The sequence below is a fragment of the Eschrichtius robustus genome, chromosome 9, assembly GCF_028021215.1.
Source record: "Eschrichtius robustus isolate mEscRob2 chromosome 9, mEscRob2.pri, whole genome shotgun sequence".
NCBI classification, from domain to species: Eukaryota; Metazoa; Chordata; class Mammalia; order Artiodactyla; family Eschrichtiidae; genus Eschrichtius; species Eschrichtius robustus.
Window position 1 is genome coordinate 31,068,932 of NC_090832.1, and position 16,976 is coordinate 31,085,907.

General features: G+C 36.1%; 1 protein-coding gene across 1 annotated transcript in view; it reads left to right on the forward strand.

Moving 5' to 3' along the window:
- Positions 1–15,475, forward strand: part of MOXD1 (monooxygenase DBH like 1) — a 78,122-nt gene extending 62,647 nt beyond the window's left edge. The window contains 4 exon segments of the mRNA XM_068551195.1: positions 3,522–3,664; positions 13,537–13,705; positions 14,189–14,312; positions 14,315–15,475. Coding sequence (XP_068407296.1) covers positions 3,522–3,664; positions 13,537–13,705; positions 14,189–14,312; positions 14,315–14,355 — 477 coding nt within the window. The 3' untranslated portion in view covers positions 14,356–15,475.
- Positions 15,476–16,976: the final 1,501 nt, after the last annotated feature.

Consider the following 16,976-nt stretch of genomic DNA (forward strand, 5'->3'; position numbering starts at 1 on the left):
GAGTCTGGACTTAGATGAATCGAGACTTCAAAAGGAAGAATAAATTCCATGACCTTAGCGCTTCTGACCCAAAGAGAAATCTGGCCCCAACAGATTTACTGGGGAGTTCTGCCAAACATTCAAGAAATAAATCACTCATGCCTTCCTCGGTCTCTTCCAGGGAGCACAAAAAAAAAGGGGGAACACCTTCTACCAACTCATTTTATGAAGTTAGCATAAGCTTAATACTGAAACTTGATATGGGCAATACGAGAAAGGTCCACAACATGCACCAGAGGGAAGTAACTTTGACAAAAAGTATTGACAAACCAAATCCAGCATTATATAAAAATGTAACGTTAGGACTGATTTGGGCTTAACCAAGGAATGTAAAATTGGTTCAAATTAGAAAATACACTAATGCCATTATACATTAAGAGATTGAAGGAAAAAGACTTATGATCACTTCAATAGGGGCAGAAAAAGCATTCATAAAATTTGTCAGTCATGGGGGGAATAAAGGACATTTAGCAAACTAGGAATAGGAGAGAATTGCCTTAACCAGATAAAGATTAGCTGTGAAAAATCTATAGCAAATATCAAACTAAGTGAAATACTAGAAGTAATTCTTTAAAGTCAGGAAGAATACAAGGATATTTATTATCACTGGTTTTATTCAATATCGTAATAGAAAAGAAAAAAATGAGATATAAAGATCAGAAAGGAAGAAGCGAAGAAGTAAAACACATTGTTTACAGATATTGTAATTTTCCACATCAAAACCTCCCCCAAACTGATAAATCTAAAGTTAATTGTATTTTAGTATACAATAAACTATCTCAAGAAAATTCAATTTAAGGCTATACATCCTATAGAAATAAAATAACATTAGATGTGTTTGATATCTATGGAGAAAATTATTAGTCATTATGCAAGACATTAAAGATCACCTAAAGAAATTAAGAGATACTGTGTTCATGGATAGAAAAGCTCAGTGAAACAAAGATAATCTTTCTTTTTAAATTGGTTTATAAATTTGATATAATTCCAGTAAAGAAAGATCAGAGAGATTTTATGATTTGGGGTTTTGGTGTCTAACTAAGAAATCTTCACCTAGCCAAAGGTTTGCTCCTATTTTTTAAAAAAAAATTTTCTAAAAATTTTACAGTTTTAGCTTTTACACGGAGCAAGTTGATTGTAAAATCTACATAAAAGAGCAAAGGGTTAAGAATTGGCAAGACACTACTAAAAAGAACAAGATGGGAAACAAGCTACTAGATTTGATGACTTCTTTTAAAGCTATGGTGATTAATAGTGTGGTTTGGGTCCAGAGTTAGAAGAGTGGGCCGGAATAGGGATCCTGGAAACAGACCTACAAACCCCCTACGTGGAAGCTTGGTTTAATATGGAAATGGCATTCAGATAAGTGGCAAAGGATGGACTTTTTCATTAAAGAATTACTGGCACAGTTGGGTATCCAGATGACAAAAATAAAGTTACATCTTTATCTCCCACAATACACAAAAAAATCATTTCCAGGTAGATTAAACGTTAAAATGTGAAAAACAAAATATTAAAACCATTAGGAGAAATATATATAAATATAACTTTAGTACTTTGGGGTAAGAACTTCTTAAACAGAACATAAAAAGCACAAACTATAAATTAGAAGATTGATGAATTTGATTACCTTAACACTTTTGGTTACCCAAAAAACACTATTAAGTGAAAAGATAAGTTCTAAACTGAAAAAAAAAATTTGCAATACATAAAGCATTAGTATCCAGCATATAAAATAGATTCTATAAATCCAAAACATAAGACAAACATACAATAGAAAAAAAGCAGAAGTGTGTCCCTCACTGGACATTGCCATCGGAGTCAAGGAATGACCCACTTAAAGTTATACTCTCTTCAGTGGGGCAGCCAGCAGCCAATGACTGGTTGATGTGAGAATACAAAAGCCCAATTCCCTTCCTACAATTTGGTATAACTCTGAATAGCCATCCCAGCTCAAGGACAGATTAAATAGATTTACTGAGGTGTCAGCTGCACCTCATTTGCAGATCAGCTTCTCCTTTTGCCCAATCCTGCATCAAGTGCGAAGCATTCTGCTTTGCAATTTGTAAAATCATTGCATATTAGCCACTACATTAATATGTAACTATGAACAACACTACTATGTTTTTCACCTTCACTTTTGAAAGATAGATGATTTGCTGGATGCAGAATTCTTGGTTAATTTCTTTTTCCCTGGAGCAGTTGAAAATGTGATTCCAATATCTTTCTGTTACTTCCATCGATGAAATGTCAGTTGTTCACTGTATTACTGCTCCCCTGTATGCAATGTATCGTTTTTCTTTGCCGCTTTCAAGATTTTCTCTGTCTTTGGCTTTCAGCAATATGACTATGATGTGTCTAAGTATGGCTGTCTTCATAATTATCTTTGGCATTTATTGAGCTTCTTGGGTCTGTAAGTTAATGTTTTTCACTCAATTTGGGAGGATTTCCACCTTTTTTTTCAAATATTTTTTTCTATTCTTTTTTTCTCTTCCCTCTCATTCTGGAATTCAAATTACACACATGGAACATCTAATATTATCCTACAGATCTCTGAGGTGTTTTCACTTTCTTTAGTCTTTTTTTCTCTGTTCTTTGGGTTGGGAAATTGCTATTGATTGATCTTCAAGTTCACGGCTTCCTTCCTCTGCCATGTCAAGTTGCTGTTGAGCTCATCCTGTGAATTTTTAATGTAGTTATAGTAACTTTCAACTCTAGAATTTCTATTCGGTTCCTTTTTCTAATGTTTTCCTTTGTCTGATGTCATTCCTTATTTGTTCACTCATTTTTAACATATTTACCTTTAATTATTTGAACATCTTTCTTTAGCTCTTTACATATATTTATGTCTGTTTTTAAATCTTTGCTAAATCCAGCATCCATGTCCTCTCACAATTAATTTCTACTAACTTTTTGTCCTGAATACAGATCATAGTTTCCAGTTTCTTTTCATGTTTAATAACTTTTGGTTGAAAATTGGACATTGTTGTAGCAACTCCAGATGCTGTTCTTCTTTTTTAATTAGTACATAATTTACTACTTAGATTCAAACTGTGACCTGTGCCTCCCCTGTGGTATGCAGCTGCTGATGTTTATATACATGACAGGAAGATTTTGGAAAATTCAGTGCAATCAATCAGGCAAAGATTCCATCAAACTGACCGATTGGTATCTTGTTACTGAACATCCTCTGGAATGTTCACTGTGGTGAGAAGTTTACATCACATACACTGAACTTTGAGGAGATTATTAAGTTATTTAAGAAAGGCAGCTTTTAAAGAGATGGAAATAACTTTATTAATTTTTAAATGTGCCGCTATCTGTTGAAAAACCAAATTGGCCTTTAAGTGATTATTTTTCAGCTTTAAGATTTATGGCATTTCAATATGGGAAGAAACTGCATAACATTTGCAGCTTGTGTGCTGTAAGTATCAGAGTCGGTGGAACATATACTTTTCTAAATAAAGTATCTCCATTTTCAGGGAGGATTAAGCACCAGGAATGAAATGTGTCTCTCATACCTTCTTTATTACCCACGAATTAATCTTACTCGATGTGCAAGTATCCCAGACATTATGGAACAACTTCAGTTCATTGGTGTTAAGGAGATCTACAGGCCAGTCACGTAAGTAGTAAACAGATTTCATGGCAGGGGTAAGGATGGGCTTTATTTTCATACTAGATTCATCACCATGTTATGGGATTCCTTTATGTGCTGTTCTATTTGATTATTTTCAACTGAGGAGTCCAAGGGACCTTCTTGCTTGTTATGTCCAGGGGCCTTGAGACTACTCTTAGGTTCAGTAGTTTTCTAGGAAGACCTAAAGGATTCAGCTTATAGTTGTACTCATGGCTAATATTTATTACAGTGAAAGAACATAAAGAAAAATGAACAAAAGGAAAAGGCACATGAGGTAAAGTCCACAGGAAACCAAGTGCAAGCTTCCAAGAGACCTCTCCTAGTGGAGTCACACAGGGTGTGCTTAATTCCACCCACGTCAAATTATGACAACATATATGAAGTGTTGTCAACTGGAGAAGCTCATTAGAGACTCAGTGCTCAGAGTTTCTACTGGGGGCTGGTCACATAGGTGCCCTCTGCTTAGCAAATAGCAAAATTCCAGACTCCCAGAAGGAAAGCAAGTGTTCAACATAAACAGCGTCATTTGTACAGACAGTCTCGGTACAGTAAATTACTCTTATCATTTGGAGAAAGTTTTATGTCCTTATAGGAAGTTGTTTGCTATTTAAGTTCCCTGATGCCAGCCAGAGGTCAGCCTTCCAAGCAGGTGTTCCTAAGGATGGCAGTCTCAGGCCTGCTGTGTTAACTCTTTCTGCACAATTGCATATAATAGAGATGACTTAGGATAAAATTATAAACAAGAGAAATATTATTCCTGCTCCCTTGAGATTGTGTGCTAGAGTGGGGAAGAGGTAATAAGCAAATAAACAACATAATATAAAATTTCAGATATTAAAAGATGTTATGAAAATAATCAAGACAGTGAAGGAAGTATATAGTTGTTCTCAGTAGGGTGGTGAGAGCTTCTCTCGGGAGGTGTCTTAGTCCATTTGGACTCTTATTACTGCCATAGACAGGGTAGCTTATAAACAACAGAAAATTTATCTGTCACTGTTCCGGAGGCTGAGAAGTGCAGGATCAAGATTCTGGCAGATTCAGCATCTGGTGAGGACCCACTTCCTCACAGACAGCCATCTTCTCACAGTGACCTCATGTGGCAGAGGGTCAAGGGAGCTTTCTCAAGCTGCTTCTATAAGGGCACTAATCCCATTTATGAGGACAGCGCCTCCCAAAGACCCCACCTCCTAATAATGTCACCCTGGACATTAAGATTTCAACATGTGAATTTCGGGGGGTGGCGGAACACAAATATTCAGACCATAGCAGGAGGTGATGTTTGAGCAGAGACCTCGGTGATCTGGAGCCAGCCAAGGAAAGATATGCAGGTATACTCTTCAGGGAGAAAAGCCAGTATAATAGATGGCGGGTATGAGGCTAGCATGTTCAAAGAACAGCAAGAAGGTGAGTTTGGCTGAAGCAGGGTGAAATTTGGCAGAGAGTAGGTGAGGAGGTCTAAGAGCAAGTGGGACCATATAGTGTAGAACTTTATAGGCAACATAAGGACTTTGGGTTTTAAGTGCGAAGAGAAGCTATTATAGGGTATAGGGTATTAAGAATGTTAATTTAGCTACTGTGTTGAGAAAGGACTCTAGGAGGGCAAGATTGGAAAGAATAATATCTACCTGGAGACTTGTGATTGTCCAGTTGAGAGGTGAGGGTGCCTTGGACCAGGATGGTGCCAGTAGTGTTCATGAGAAATGGTTCCAATCAGGTTAGCTTTTGAAGGTAGCACTCTCTGGGCTTGTTGATTGACTGCATCTCTGGGGGATGGTGAGGGAAAGAGAAGAGTAAAGGGAAAGTAATGATATGTGAATGGTGCAGGGAAACATGTTTGAAGAAGAAATTGAGAATTATTATTAATTAATTATTATTATTAATATTAAGGTTGATGTAGAATAAAAGGATTTTATCCATTCTTAGTAGTGCCACAAAGAAGAATTAGGGTGGCTGGTAGAAATTTTGAAGTGTAGATTTTATTTTAATATAAGGAAGAATTTTCTAATGATTAGGATTTTTCAAAATGAAAAGGACTGATGTAATTAGGCAAAAGATACACATAGATTTTTGAGGGGGTGTATTTAAGGAGAGGTTAAATAAACTCTTAATGAGGATGTGGTAAAATGCAGATCTGAAGGAGAATAAAATTATGGTCTCCTTTTTGTTCCAAAATTTTATAGGGATTATAAATTAGGAACTAAAAACACTCTTCTTTTTAAATTAAACCTGCTATTCACAGATATGTTCTACTGAGTTCTTATCCAGACAACCCAATGACCACTAGACAATAAGTCTGTATCTACCAAAATACAAATAACAAAATGCTGGTGTGAATTAGGTTGTAGGTTATGAAGTATTTTCACATACATGATTTCATTTAATTTATTTTCACACAATTCCAATAGGTAGAGCAGTATTTGCAATCCCAGTTTAGAGAAGGAAATGGAAGCTAAGAGATTAAAAATCTGTTCAACCTCATAGAGTACATACTAAATGGGGGAGCTGGGGTTTGTATTGTGGTTGCTGATACATGTGCCTTTTTGTTCACAATCAATAACTACATTGCAAATAAGTAAATAAAATATCAATAAAAATCAAAACAGCACATAAAACGTCATTCTAAGAACACTAGGATGTAGTCTTGTTTTTAAAATATTGAGATTATATTGTTTCTTACTAAGACTTAAGTAGTTTTTTTTTTCCCTTTAGAATATTTTTAACGTATTGACTAGAAACTTTTCCTAATCAAGAGAATGTTGGAGTGAATGTTGGGTGAACATTCAAAGCCGTGTATTTACAAGATGAATGAAATGTGTTCTGTGGTCCAGTTATTTTTTTGTGTGTTCAACTTGCGTGAAGCCTCTGAAACGTTCAGCTCCTGTGTCCCAACAAGCTCTGCCAGTGTCCGCACGTTTGGTCTCCTTCAGGAAATATTGAAGTTGGAGTTTTCATCACTTCGAAAGACAGGGAGAGTTGCTTCAAAGAACAGGGCCAGTTTTGAGATGTTATTGCCCACATAAAACCATTTAACTACATGGTTAAATATAGTTATTCTTCCAAAATATGAGTGAAAAAGAGCCTCTGTTATAAAATACATGTTTGGACTTTAAATCAGACTTTCAAGTCTAGTTCATCATCACACTGACATAAATATCATTAAAGGCCAAACCAACAAGGTTCTGGTGAAAAGATCAGAAAGAGAGAAATGGTTTGAGTGCTTTTTTTTCTGTTTTGCTTATAAGAATATCGCTAATTTGGTTTTAGGACACAATACTAAACAGGAATATTATAAAACATATAACCTAGAATCTCCTATTTTTGCTTTTAATGTAAGGACTATTTAGGTGTCCAGTTTTGTTTTAAACATTCTGTAGCAATTCTAGGATTAAAGGATGCGTTGGTGGAAAGATAGAGACAAGTACATCCTGTCTCAGGATTTGTCTGTTCGGGGGGATGCAGTTTTTCTCTGCCTCCTACAGATCTGGCAAGGCTTAAGGAAAAACAAAATACTCCCAAAGATCAGATAACAGAGTAGACAATGAGCTCAGATAAATTTGTATTCTCTGCTGCACCATACATCACCACTGTCTGTGTGGTTCCAGTGAGATTAATGTGATGGAAAGTTCCTGCCTTATTTGTTCTATTTCTTAAAAAAAAAAATCAAGAGAGGTGTTTGTATTTTTCTTTGCAGGAAAAAAATTACTTTATGTTGATAAGGTGTAAAAGTCACACAGGCTTTATTATAAAGAGTTTAGGTAATGCAGAAAAAGGTTTTAAAAAAGAGGATGGGGCTTCCCGGGTGGTGCAGCGGTTGAGAATCCGCCTGCCAGTGCAGGGGACATGGGTTCAAGCCCTGGTCCAGGAAGATCCCACATGCCACGGAGCAACTAAGCCCGTGAGCCACAACTACTGAGCCCGCATGCCACAACTACTGAAGCCTGTGCGCCTAGAGCCCGTGCTCCGCAACAAGAGAAGCCACCTCAGTGAGAAGCCCGCACACCTCAATGAAGAGTAGCCCTCGCTCGCCGCAACTAGAGAAAGCCCACATACAGCAAAGACCCAACGCAGCCAAAAACAAATAAATTAAAAAAAAAAAAGAGGACGAAAGCAATCACCCCAAATTCTGTTAGAGATAAGCAACACTAACATTAATGGAATGTCATTACAGACATTTTTCTATGTAGGTATTTATATGAAGATGAATAGAGTAGCGTTAGAAAGATTATAATTTGTGCAGTGCTTTAAACAAACATATTAAAATTTAATTTTGTTTTAATTTATCAGAAGAAAAATAAACTAAATCAAAATTGAATAATTGTTGAACAAATAAGCATTGCTATTGTTTTTAACTACAAGAGATAATATTGTATAAAGGAGCTCTCAACTGTTGAGAAAATAGATCATAAAAGATATTAACACATTTTTTTAAAAACATGTTTCAGTTTTAGATCATAAAGATGAGGACATTCACACTTTCACATTTTCTCCCAACCTCCCTTCTGTACCTCCAAATATTTATTATTTATATAAGAATTTTTGTATTCTCAAGATTTTTAATTTTCACATTTAATCCTAAAACATAATTTCCACAATATTTAGTGCAACTTTTATAGATTCAGTGATAATCCCTAATCTTTATATGATTTCTGCATTTCTGAGTTCTTTAATTTGATTCCTCAGGGTTTTGTCCTCAAGTTGCTTAATCAAGAAGGGCTTCCATGTGCTTTATGCCCTGAGTTCTTTTATGTTTGAAAATTTCTGCACTTATATTTGGGCAGCATTTGGCTGGATATAATATTTTGGGGTCATAGGGGTTTTTTTCCCCCTTTGGAGATGTCTTTGGATGAATGGGCTCATTCTTCCTCTACCTGGAGAATTCATAAGTTAAATTGAACATATTTCAGTGTTGAGCATATGAATCAAATTTTCCCGAAACACAAAGTGTTCTTTCAGTACATATATTCACTTCTTTTTTTCATTTCAAGAAAATTTTATCTTATATCTACAAACATTTTTTTAATCTATTTGGGATTTTTCTCAAGCATTTTCCCATAATTTTTCAGAAGTGCTCTTCTGCTTCCTGTTTTTTCTAACTTATTTGGTATTAATTTTTTTGTCTTAAATTTATTTCCTTTAGTCTGCTGTCCCTCTTTTCATCTCATTGTGTTGTTTTATCATCTTTTATTTGAGCTCTTGTTTAATTGAATTCATGTTCTTATTAAATAAACTTACAGCATGAAAACACTTGTGGGAATTCTCTCCAGTATAATTGATTTATATCTTCTTCTAGAATTGATTTTTTCTGTCTCTTTATATGAAATGTGATATAATTTCCTTTCACCCTAAGTTTGCATGGTTATTTGTCATTTCTTGCTTACGCTGAGCCAGTTCTGTTTAAAACTTCTCTTTGCTCTGGTAAAATATAGGTGAATTTTTACTACCTTCTAAGCAAATCTGAGAGTAGTTTTTTTTCTCTCCACACCACAGTTTGAAGTTTGGGTGATGTATTTTATGTACTTCCTTTTCTATATTTTGAGGGTAAAGGGCTGTGTGTGTAGAGGTGGGACTCTATGTCACAATGCATGGGTTATTCCTTTCTCAGATTTTATTAAAAATCTATTAGAGAATGGTTACTAAGTGGTTAGGGCCGAATGCCTTTCCATAAGGGAATGTCCCAGGCCTTATATCATGCTGTCAAATCTGTTGCAGCTCTCAAGCTTTTGCTTCTATCAGGGAGATTGAGCTTTACTGGGTGCTTCACAACATTCACTGGCTCAGGGAGTGTCGAGAGGATTAGGAGTTGTGCCTTGTTAAGTCCGATTTCCTGGTTTCCTTCTTTAACAATTTGATTGGTAAAGTATACACTGTGTCTTTTTTGTAGGTTTGTTATGTTTTTTTTTTTTTAAGTCAAATTGCTGGAGGTAGAACATACATACAATAAAATGGCCTTACGGCTAAGTATACTGTTCTCAAGTTTTCTCAGATGTGTACCCCTACTTAAACACATCACAAATTAGATGTAGAGCATTTTCATCACGGCCAAAACTTCTCTCACACCTCTGGAGACAATCCGCCCTCCACACAAAGCTCCAGGAAACCATGAAACTGCTTTGTCACTATCTATTGGCTTTGATCTTTTCTAGATTTTATGAAAATAGGATAAGATGGTATATGCTATTTTGTGCCTGGCTTCTTTAACTTACAGTGTTTCTGAGATTCATCTACACTGATGAATATATACTGAGATTCATGTACATATGTATGTATGTATCAGCAGTCCTTTGCTTTTTACTGCTGAGTAGTATTCCCCAGTGTGTACATACGCAAATTCATTTATCGATTCACCAGTTGAAAGACATTTGGATTCTTTCCAGTTTGTGGCTATTATGAAGACAGTTGCTATGAACATGATTGTGTTCATCCTTGTATGGACAAATGTTTTCAATTTCTGGGTTAACACCTAGTGGTGGAGTCCCTGGATTGTACACTAAGTTTATGTTTACTGCGTAAGACTCTCAAAATGTTCTCCAGAATAGCGTACCTTTTTACATTTTCACCAGATTAATAAGATCTCCTGCTGCTTAACAATCTTCCCAATGTATTTTGTATTTTCCATATTTTAAATTTGATCTATTTTAATGTGTATGCAGTGGTATCTTATTGTAGTTTTATTTTCCATTTCCCCGTGACGCATGATATAGAGCCTCTTTTCACGTGGTTATTAGTCATTTATATATGTTCTTTCATAATGGTTCAAATTCTTGTCCATTCAATCGGGTTACTTTTTTTTAAATTACTGAGTTGTAAGAGTCCTTCATAATTTTAAAGAGTTCTTTGTACTTTGGATATAAATCTTTGTCAGGTATATGTTTGCAAATAACTTTTTCCCAGTCTGGCTTGATTTTACTTTTTCAACTGTATTTTTTGAAGTCTGTTTTATCATTTTTGGTTTGTTTTGTGCTTTTGATATCCCATGTAAGAAATTGCTGCCTGCCCAAGGTTGTGAAGATTTTCTCCTGTTTTTTTTCCTAAAAACTTCACAGTTTGAGCTTTAGGTTGGTGATCCATTTTGAATAATTTTTTGTGTGTTGTATATGCTGAGGTTCATTGTATTTCATGCAGATATCAAGTTGTACAAGAACCATTTGATGAAAAAAACTACCCTTTTCCTATATAATTACTCTGGAAGGTTTGCTGAAAATCATTTCCCCATATACTGACAATTTCTGGTCTCTGAGTTCTGTTTCATTGTGGTACATGTTTAGCGTTACTGTGATACCACACTCGATTATTATTATAGTTTTATAGTAAATCTTGAAATAAGAGTGTGTAATGTGTAAAAGTCTCCAAACTTGTCATTCTTTTTCTTTTTCCAAAATTATTTTGGATAGTCTAAGTTTATTCCATATTTGTGTATTTTTAATTCAACTAGTCCATTAAATTAAGCTTACAAAAGAAAATTACTCATCAATATTAAATCCTTCCTTTTTATCAACTATAGTGATATATATAAATAATACCCTTCTATTTATATATATATCTGGGTAGTCATTTGGACACTGCCCAGATGTGCAGAAATGTAACTGCTTTAATTTCTAGAACATTCCTAATGTTTCTAATAACTAAGTCCCAGTCCCAGTGAGAGCAGAAGAACTTGCTACTTCAACATCACCTGTTTCTGGTTTACAGCTTAGTCTTTTAAGGAAAAATACTCAGGATAAATCTTTACTTTTCCAGGATTTCTCCTCATTCTGTCTTTTCCTCCTCTTTTCTCCAATGGTAATCTGGAAGTGTGGTGTAGGACAGGCTGGAAAGGTTAGGAGATTAGTTGGTGTGATGTTACAGAGTAGGAGCCTGAACAAATTTAGTAGGAAGGGAAAGGAGACAATAAAAATGAGACAAGATGCTAGGTCAGGGAGATTGTGACATGCTTCTCCTCACCCAGCCTGTCATGCTGGCTCCGACATGGGATTCATTGGGTTTGCCCTTTCCTACATCCTTTTCCATATATTTATAGTAAGTAAATAGATGTGTTTATACCTCTTCTGTCATTTTATACTGTGAACTCTCAAACAGATACTAGTTTACTAATTTGTTTTAGCAGTAAAGCTTTTTAAGATTTCACCTATGTATGTAATACACTATGCACTCTTACCAGCAGGGCTGCAGAAAATTTAGGGCATTTAGTCCACCTTAGCGCTTTAGCAGAGATTCCATTGCCACCTTGTGGTGTTTTAGGTGATTACAGGCTGATGATCTCCACACCTCCCCCACTCCCACCCCCCTAACCCCCAGCATCTCCCTGGTGATGAAGTTGATTTTCCTTTTTTCAAGACAAATACCTTATCTCTTTGAAAAGTAAATTTGATTTTTAATATTTGATTTAAAGTTATTTTATATTTAATGAAATATAAAGCTTTTAGTGTATTTAAAAGGACATTGTATGTAAATATAATGGGCCCCTTTCAAGTCAGATTTTTACTTTATACAAGTTTTTACATGTACAAGTTTTATTTTATACTAATTCTGGATTGTATCTCTACAAGTCTTCACAGTGTATTTAATTTGCAATGTTATAGATCTAAGGTCATTGCTAGATATGTTTAATGTGGTATGATGGTGATTGCTCTCTATGGCACTTTAAGGTCTCTGTGCAAAATAGTACATTTAAAACTCAACAAAGATATATTGACTTTAATTAAAGGAAAAAGAAGGTTAGGAATAAAGAATATAAAGATTCTCATATATGACCTATTGTATTATTCATTGTCTCACTTATTAGAGTACAGAGGAAATGATTTTATTTTAAACATTAAAAATGTATCTTTGTAACTGTAAAAGATGAATAAAGGATGTTTCATTTAATTAAAAAGATAATATTCAATGTGCCTGAGTAGGTTATGTGTGTAAGAGAGAGCGTCGGTAGTGACATAATTAAATGAAGAAATTGTGAAGATCAAATATTAAGAATGGAGATTCCTCAGCTGGAGGTTAATTCATTGTTAATTACTGAAAATCACTGGAACTTCCTCTTGGGGTATCAAGGGAGCCAAATACCTACAGATTACCCATGATAATCTCCTGGAAGGTCCGTGGAGTAGTTTATGTAAATTTCTGAGCTATGCCAACACTTACACTTTTCCTTTTTTCAAGAATCAATAATATCAAACTTATAGTTAATGAAAGACATCACCTGAAGAGTACCTCTTGAAGCTGGTCATGTCATTCTTCTGTGATTTCATCCTTCTTTCTTGGACATTTAACATATATTTTTTTTAGAGCAGCAAGTAGAAGCAGAGTGTATCATCTGTAGAGTATTTTTTTCTCAGTGGAATATTAAAAACACTGGTTCAATTTCAAATTTTAAAAAAAATTTTGTCACTTAGGCAAGCTAAAACAGGGCAGCCAGCAGGGGTCAGGCTTTTCAACAGTATGGAATTGAAATTTCCAACATTGTTCGGTACCTTTTGAGACTCTATACGTTTCTTCATTGCACCATTAGCATTATACTCGTCAGAACTGAATGCTTACCAGTTATATTGTTAACTAGAACCAAAACAAGTACGTGAGGAATTGTGAGGCTCTGGGGAAGCTTTCTAAGCCAAAACGATTTCTTTAAAAGTAATACCCATCTGTTACTAAACCGAGGAATTTTGTTTTTTTTTAAAAAGACTCCTTATTTTATATGTATTTCTTCTAGCAACTGCTTAAGAGTTCATCAGTGCTTTGCATTAGGTTATCTATGTGTGTAAAAATGAACAAGTATGAAGTCTATTTTAGAATGTTGAAAAGTGACGGAAACATGTAATGCTTTTGTTCTGAATATGACTAATTATGGTTATTTATTTTAAATTCAGGACCTGGCCTTTCATTATTAAAAGCCCCAAGCAGTATAAAAACCTTTCTTTCATGGATGCAATGAATAAGTTTAAATGGACTAAAAAGGAAGGTCTTGCCTTCAATAAGCTTGTCCTTAGCCTGCCGGTGAACGTGAGGTGTTCCAAGACAGACAACGCGGAGTGGTCGGTAAGCCCCACTTTGTTTTAGTCTTTGGGGAAACCAGATGTTACATCTTACCTGAATCCACAGCAGATACAATCAAAGGAACAGACAGATATCCATAAACCCAGTGGTCCAGCTGTCTTTTGATATGTCTGCGAATTTATTCAGTGATTACTTAGATTGGCCCAAAACTCCTGATTCCACTTCCTTCGAAGAAGGCAATCTATTCTGAAACTAAAGTTGGGCTGAAGGAGGAATAAGATGGGATGAGACCTTCAAAAAAAGACAGAGCGTGTTTTCTATCTCTTCTTTCCCAAAGGCGTGTCCGGCCCTCTTCGCCCCCTCGCTGGGAATCCTTAAGGTTCTGACACCCGGACGGTGCACAACTTCAGCATCCATACCACCGCCCCTTCAAGCCCCGCAGAAGCGCAAGGGCCGAGCAAGCTTGGCCGCGGTCCTGCTCTTAACTCACACACTCAGTGGCAATGTCTGCTCTTTCCTTTGCAGATTCAAGGGATGACAGCATTACCTCCAGATATAGAAAGACCCTATAAAGCAGAGCCTTTGGTGTGTGGCGCTTCTTCCACTTCTCTGCATGGAAATGTGTCTCTCGAGCTGCTCCTGTGCTTCGTGGTCTGGGCGGCACACTAAGCACCACGAGCTTGTGCCCGTAATCCTGTCGGGCTCCGTGACCATGGTTTTCCGAGATCCGAACCTGACATTTAACGTGCAGGTTAAAGACACTTTGGGCATGAAGGGTGAGGGTGAAGCTCTTGGAGACTTTCCTTTCACACGTCCCCTTCCTCCCCTCCCCCTCCTCCCAGGCTGCCTGAGAGATGTCAGTCGGGTTCTCGTCTTTTCCTCAGAAACATCTGATAACATGTGTCGACCCCCAAATAGAGCAAAGCTGGCCTGACTTAATATAACCTCTTAAAAACTATGGATAAAGTCAAGTGGAAGTAAAAGAATTCTTTACCTCCTTCTGTATTTCATTTTGTTGAAATATTCTGTGTTATTTTACTTTTTAGAATTGTTGATTTGGTTTCTATATTCCTTTCTTTTTTTTAATGTTTTCATCATAAAGGTGTAAAAGGAAGTGCTCTCCATTCCAGTTTTCTTCCTCTTTATTTCTCTTTGGTGTGACTTCCCAGATGTAACAGTGGTCCTTCCTACCTTTCTGCGTTATCTCGTTCTGTCCTTTTCTGTGAGTTACCCATGGACCTCAATGCTTTCTGATGGTGCCCATTCTAGTCTCCTCATTTATCTGAGTCTGAGTCCCAAACTACCCTGAACCCATCTCAAAGTACTTTTTTTCCCCCTTCCTTGCTAACACTGGCCAGGTGAGTTTTTTCCTTGAGCTCTGTCACTATCTAAAAAGAAAGAGGCTATGGGAAACATAGAAATGGTACACAGCTGATTGTAGACTGAGGAGAAAATGTAATTGGCTGCAAACTCTGTGCTGTGAGGGGTGTTTTGTGGGGCTCCAGGGCAAAGGCCAGATAGTGTGAACCAGCTGAGGAGGGTGTGAGGTCCCTGTAGTACCTCCCTGACCATGGTGGGTGTCACACGTGTTGCATACTGGCTCAATCTGAGTCACAGTTGCTGTTGTAGATGTATTTTCATATTAGTTAATAAACTAACTTTCCATCGTAAAATTGTCACCAACTGAAAATCTTGTCACCTTTTTTGGTTCTCTTGGTATAGTATAGATTAGCCAAATCTTGTTTTGTGTCTTTCGCTCACTTCTTAAACTAAGTCTGTTTGGATCATATTAATAAACTAAATAAAATTAAATTTTTGTGTGGTATCTTGCATACTCCTTGAGAGAAGCAAGTGGTTCAATACCGCTTGATTTGCCAGTCCAGTCAATTAAGAATGTTACATTTTTCCATTCCATTTTTAAGCCATTTCTCCCTAGCAAACAACATCTTCAACACAGACTGTATTGTCTTTTAAATAAATATTGTGTTTCGGAGTTTTTCCTTCTTGATTCTCAGAATTTGTCCATCTAATGAAATATTTGTAATGTTTATGAGGAATATTTTATTGTTAACTTTAATTCCTTTTATTTCATAAGTGTTATATCAGATTCTATGATTTTCCTTCCAAATATTTTTGTAAGAAATATGATCATCCCAAACACTCCCTATTTGAAATTTCATGTTTATTTTTACTTCAGAATTTCTGAATCTGAGATATCAAAGTCAAATGATTTCCTTTGGAAATGGTGTAATATTATATTTGTTTTCATTGTTCTTAGTAAAGAAGGTGCACATACTGGCTAGAAAAGGATACACAGCTTTTGGAAACTCAAATTTTTGGAGCCAGGGGAATCTATTTTTCTACTTGATGTTGCTAAGAATAAAGCTGACATTCTTCTCATAGGAATTCTCATGAATATGTATAATTTTGAGGCATTGACTCTTTCTTTGAAATTGGGATAGGTTATCTGTTGAATATTTGGTAGGATTCTGATTATATTCTAAGTTAGTTTGCTCTTTAGTTGAGCAGACCTTCCTGAACAGCCCAGGCTTTTTCTGCTGCCCTGGATCAAGTCACAGTACCTGTTTCCTAGGCTATCAGGGAGGAGTGCCTGAGACTCAAGGGAGGACAGGGTCTCCATGTACAATGGTCCCTGGTTTGAGCTGCCATGTGGGGAGGGTCAGAGAGGCATCCGTGATAAAACCAAAATTCATCAAGGCCATGTGAGGTTGAAAGTATCTTGGGTGATCATTTTCTCTGGAGTAGTCTCAGGCAGGGTCAAGGGTGGTAAGAGTGGTTAGAGTGATGCAGTCAACAGAGGCAGATGAATTAAGGGCTCTGGACTTTATCTTAACGGCTACGGAGGCCAATGATGAATAGCAAATAGGAGGACATTTGGAAGCAGGATATAACTGCACTGTACAATTTGCTCAACTGAGCTCTTATTGTTGGACATACGGGCCATTTCCAGTTTTTCAGTATGATAAACATTGCTGTGATTAACGTTCTTATAATTAAAACTCTCATTTCTATAAGTATTGCCTTATAAGTTACTATAAGTGGAGTTACATATTAATAATTGCATATTTTTGAGAATTTTGATGAATACTGCCAGATGCCTTCAACTTATTGTTCAAATTATTCTCAAATGGTTCAAAAAAGAATCCTATCTATCTATCTATCTATCTATCTATCTATCATCTATCTATCATCTGTCCACGGAGAGAGAATAATAATTCAATATGGTAAAATGATACCAATTGAGGACTGTGGGTGAAAGACATAGGAGTTTTTTAATACTATTCTTGCAACT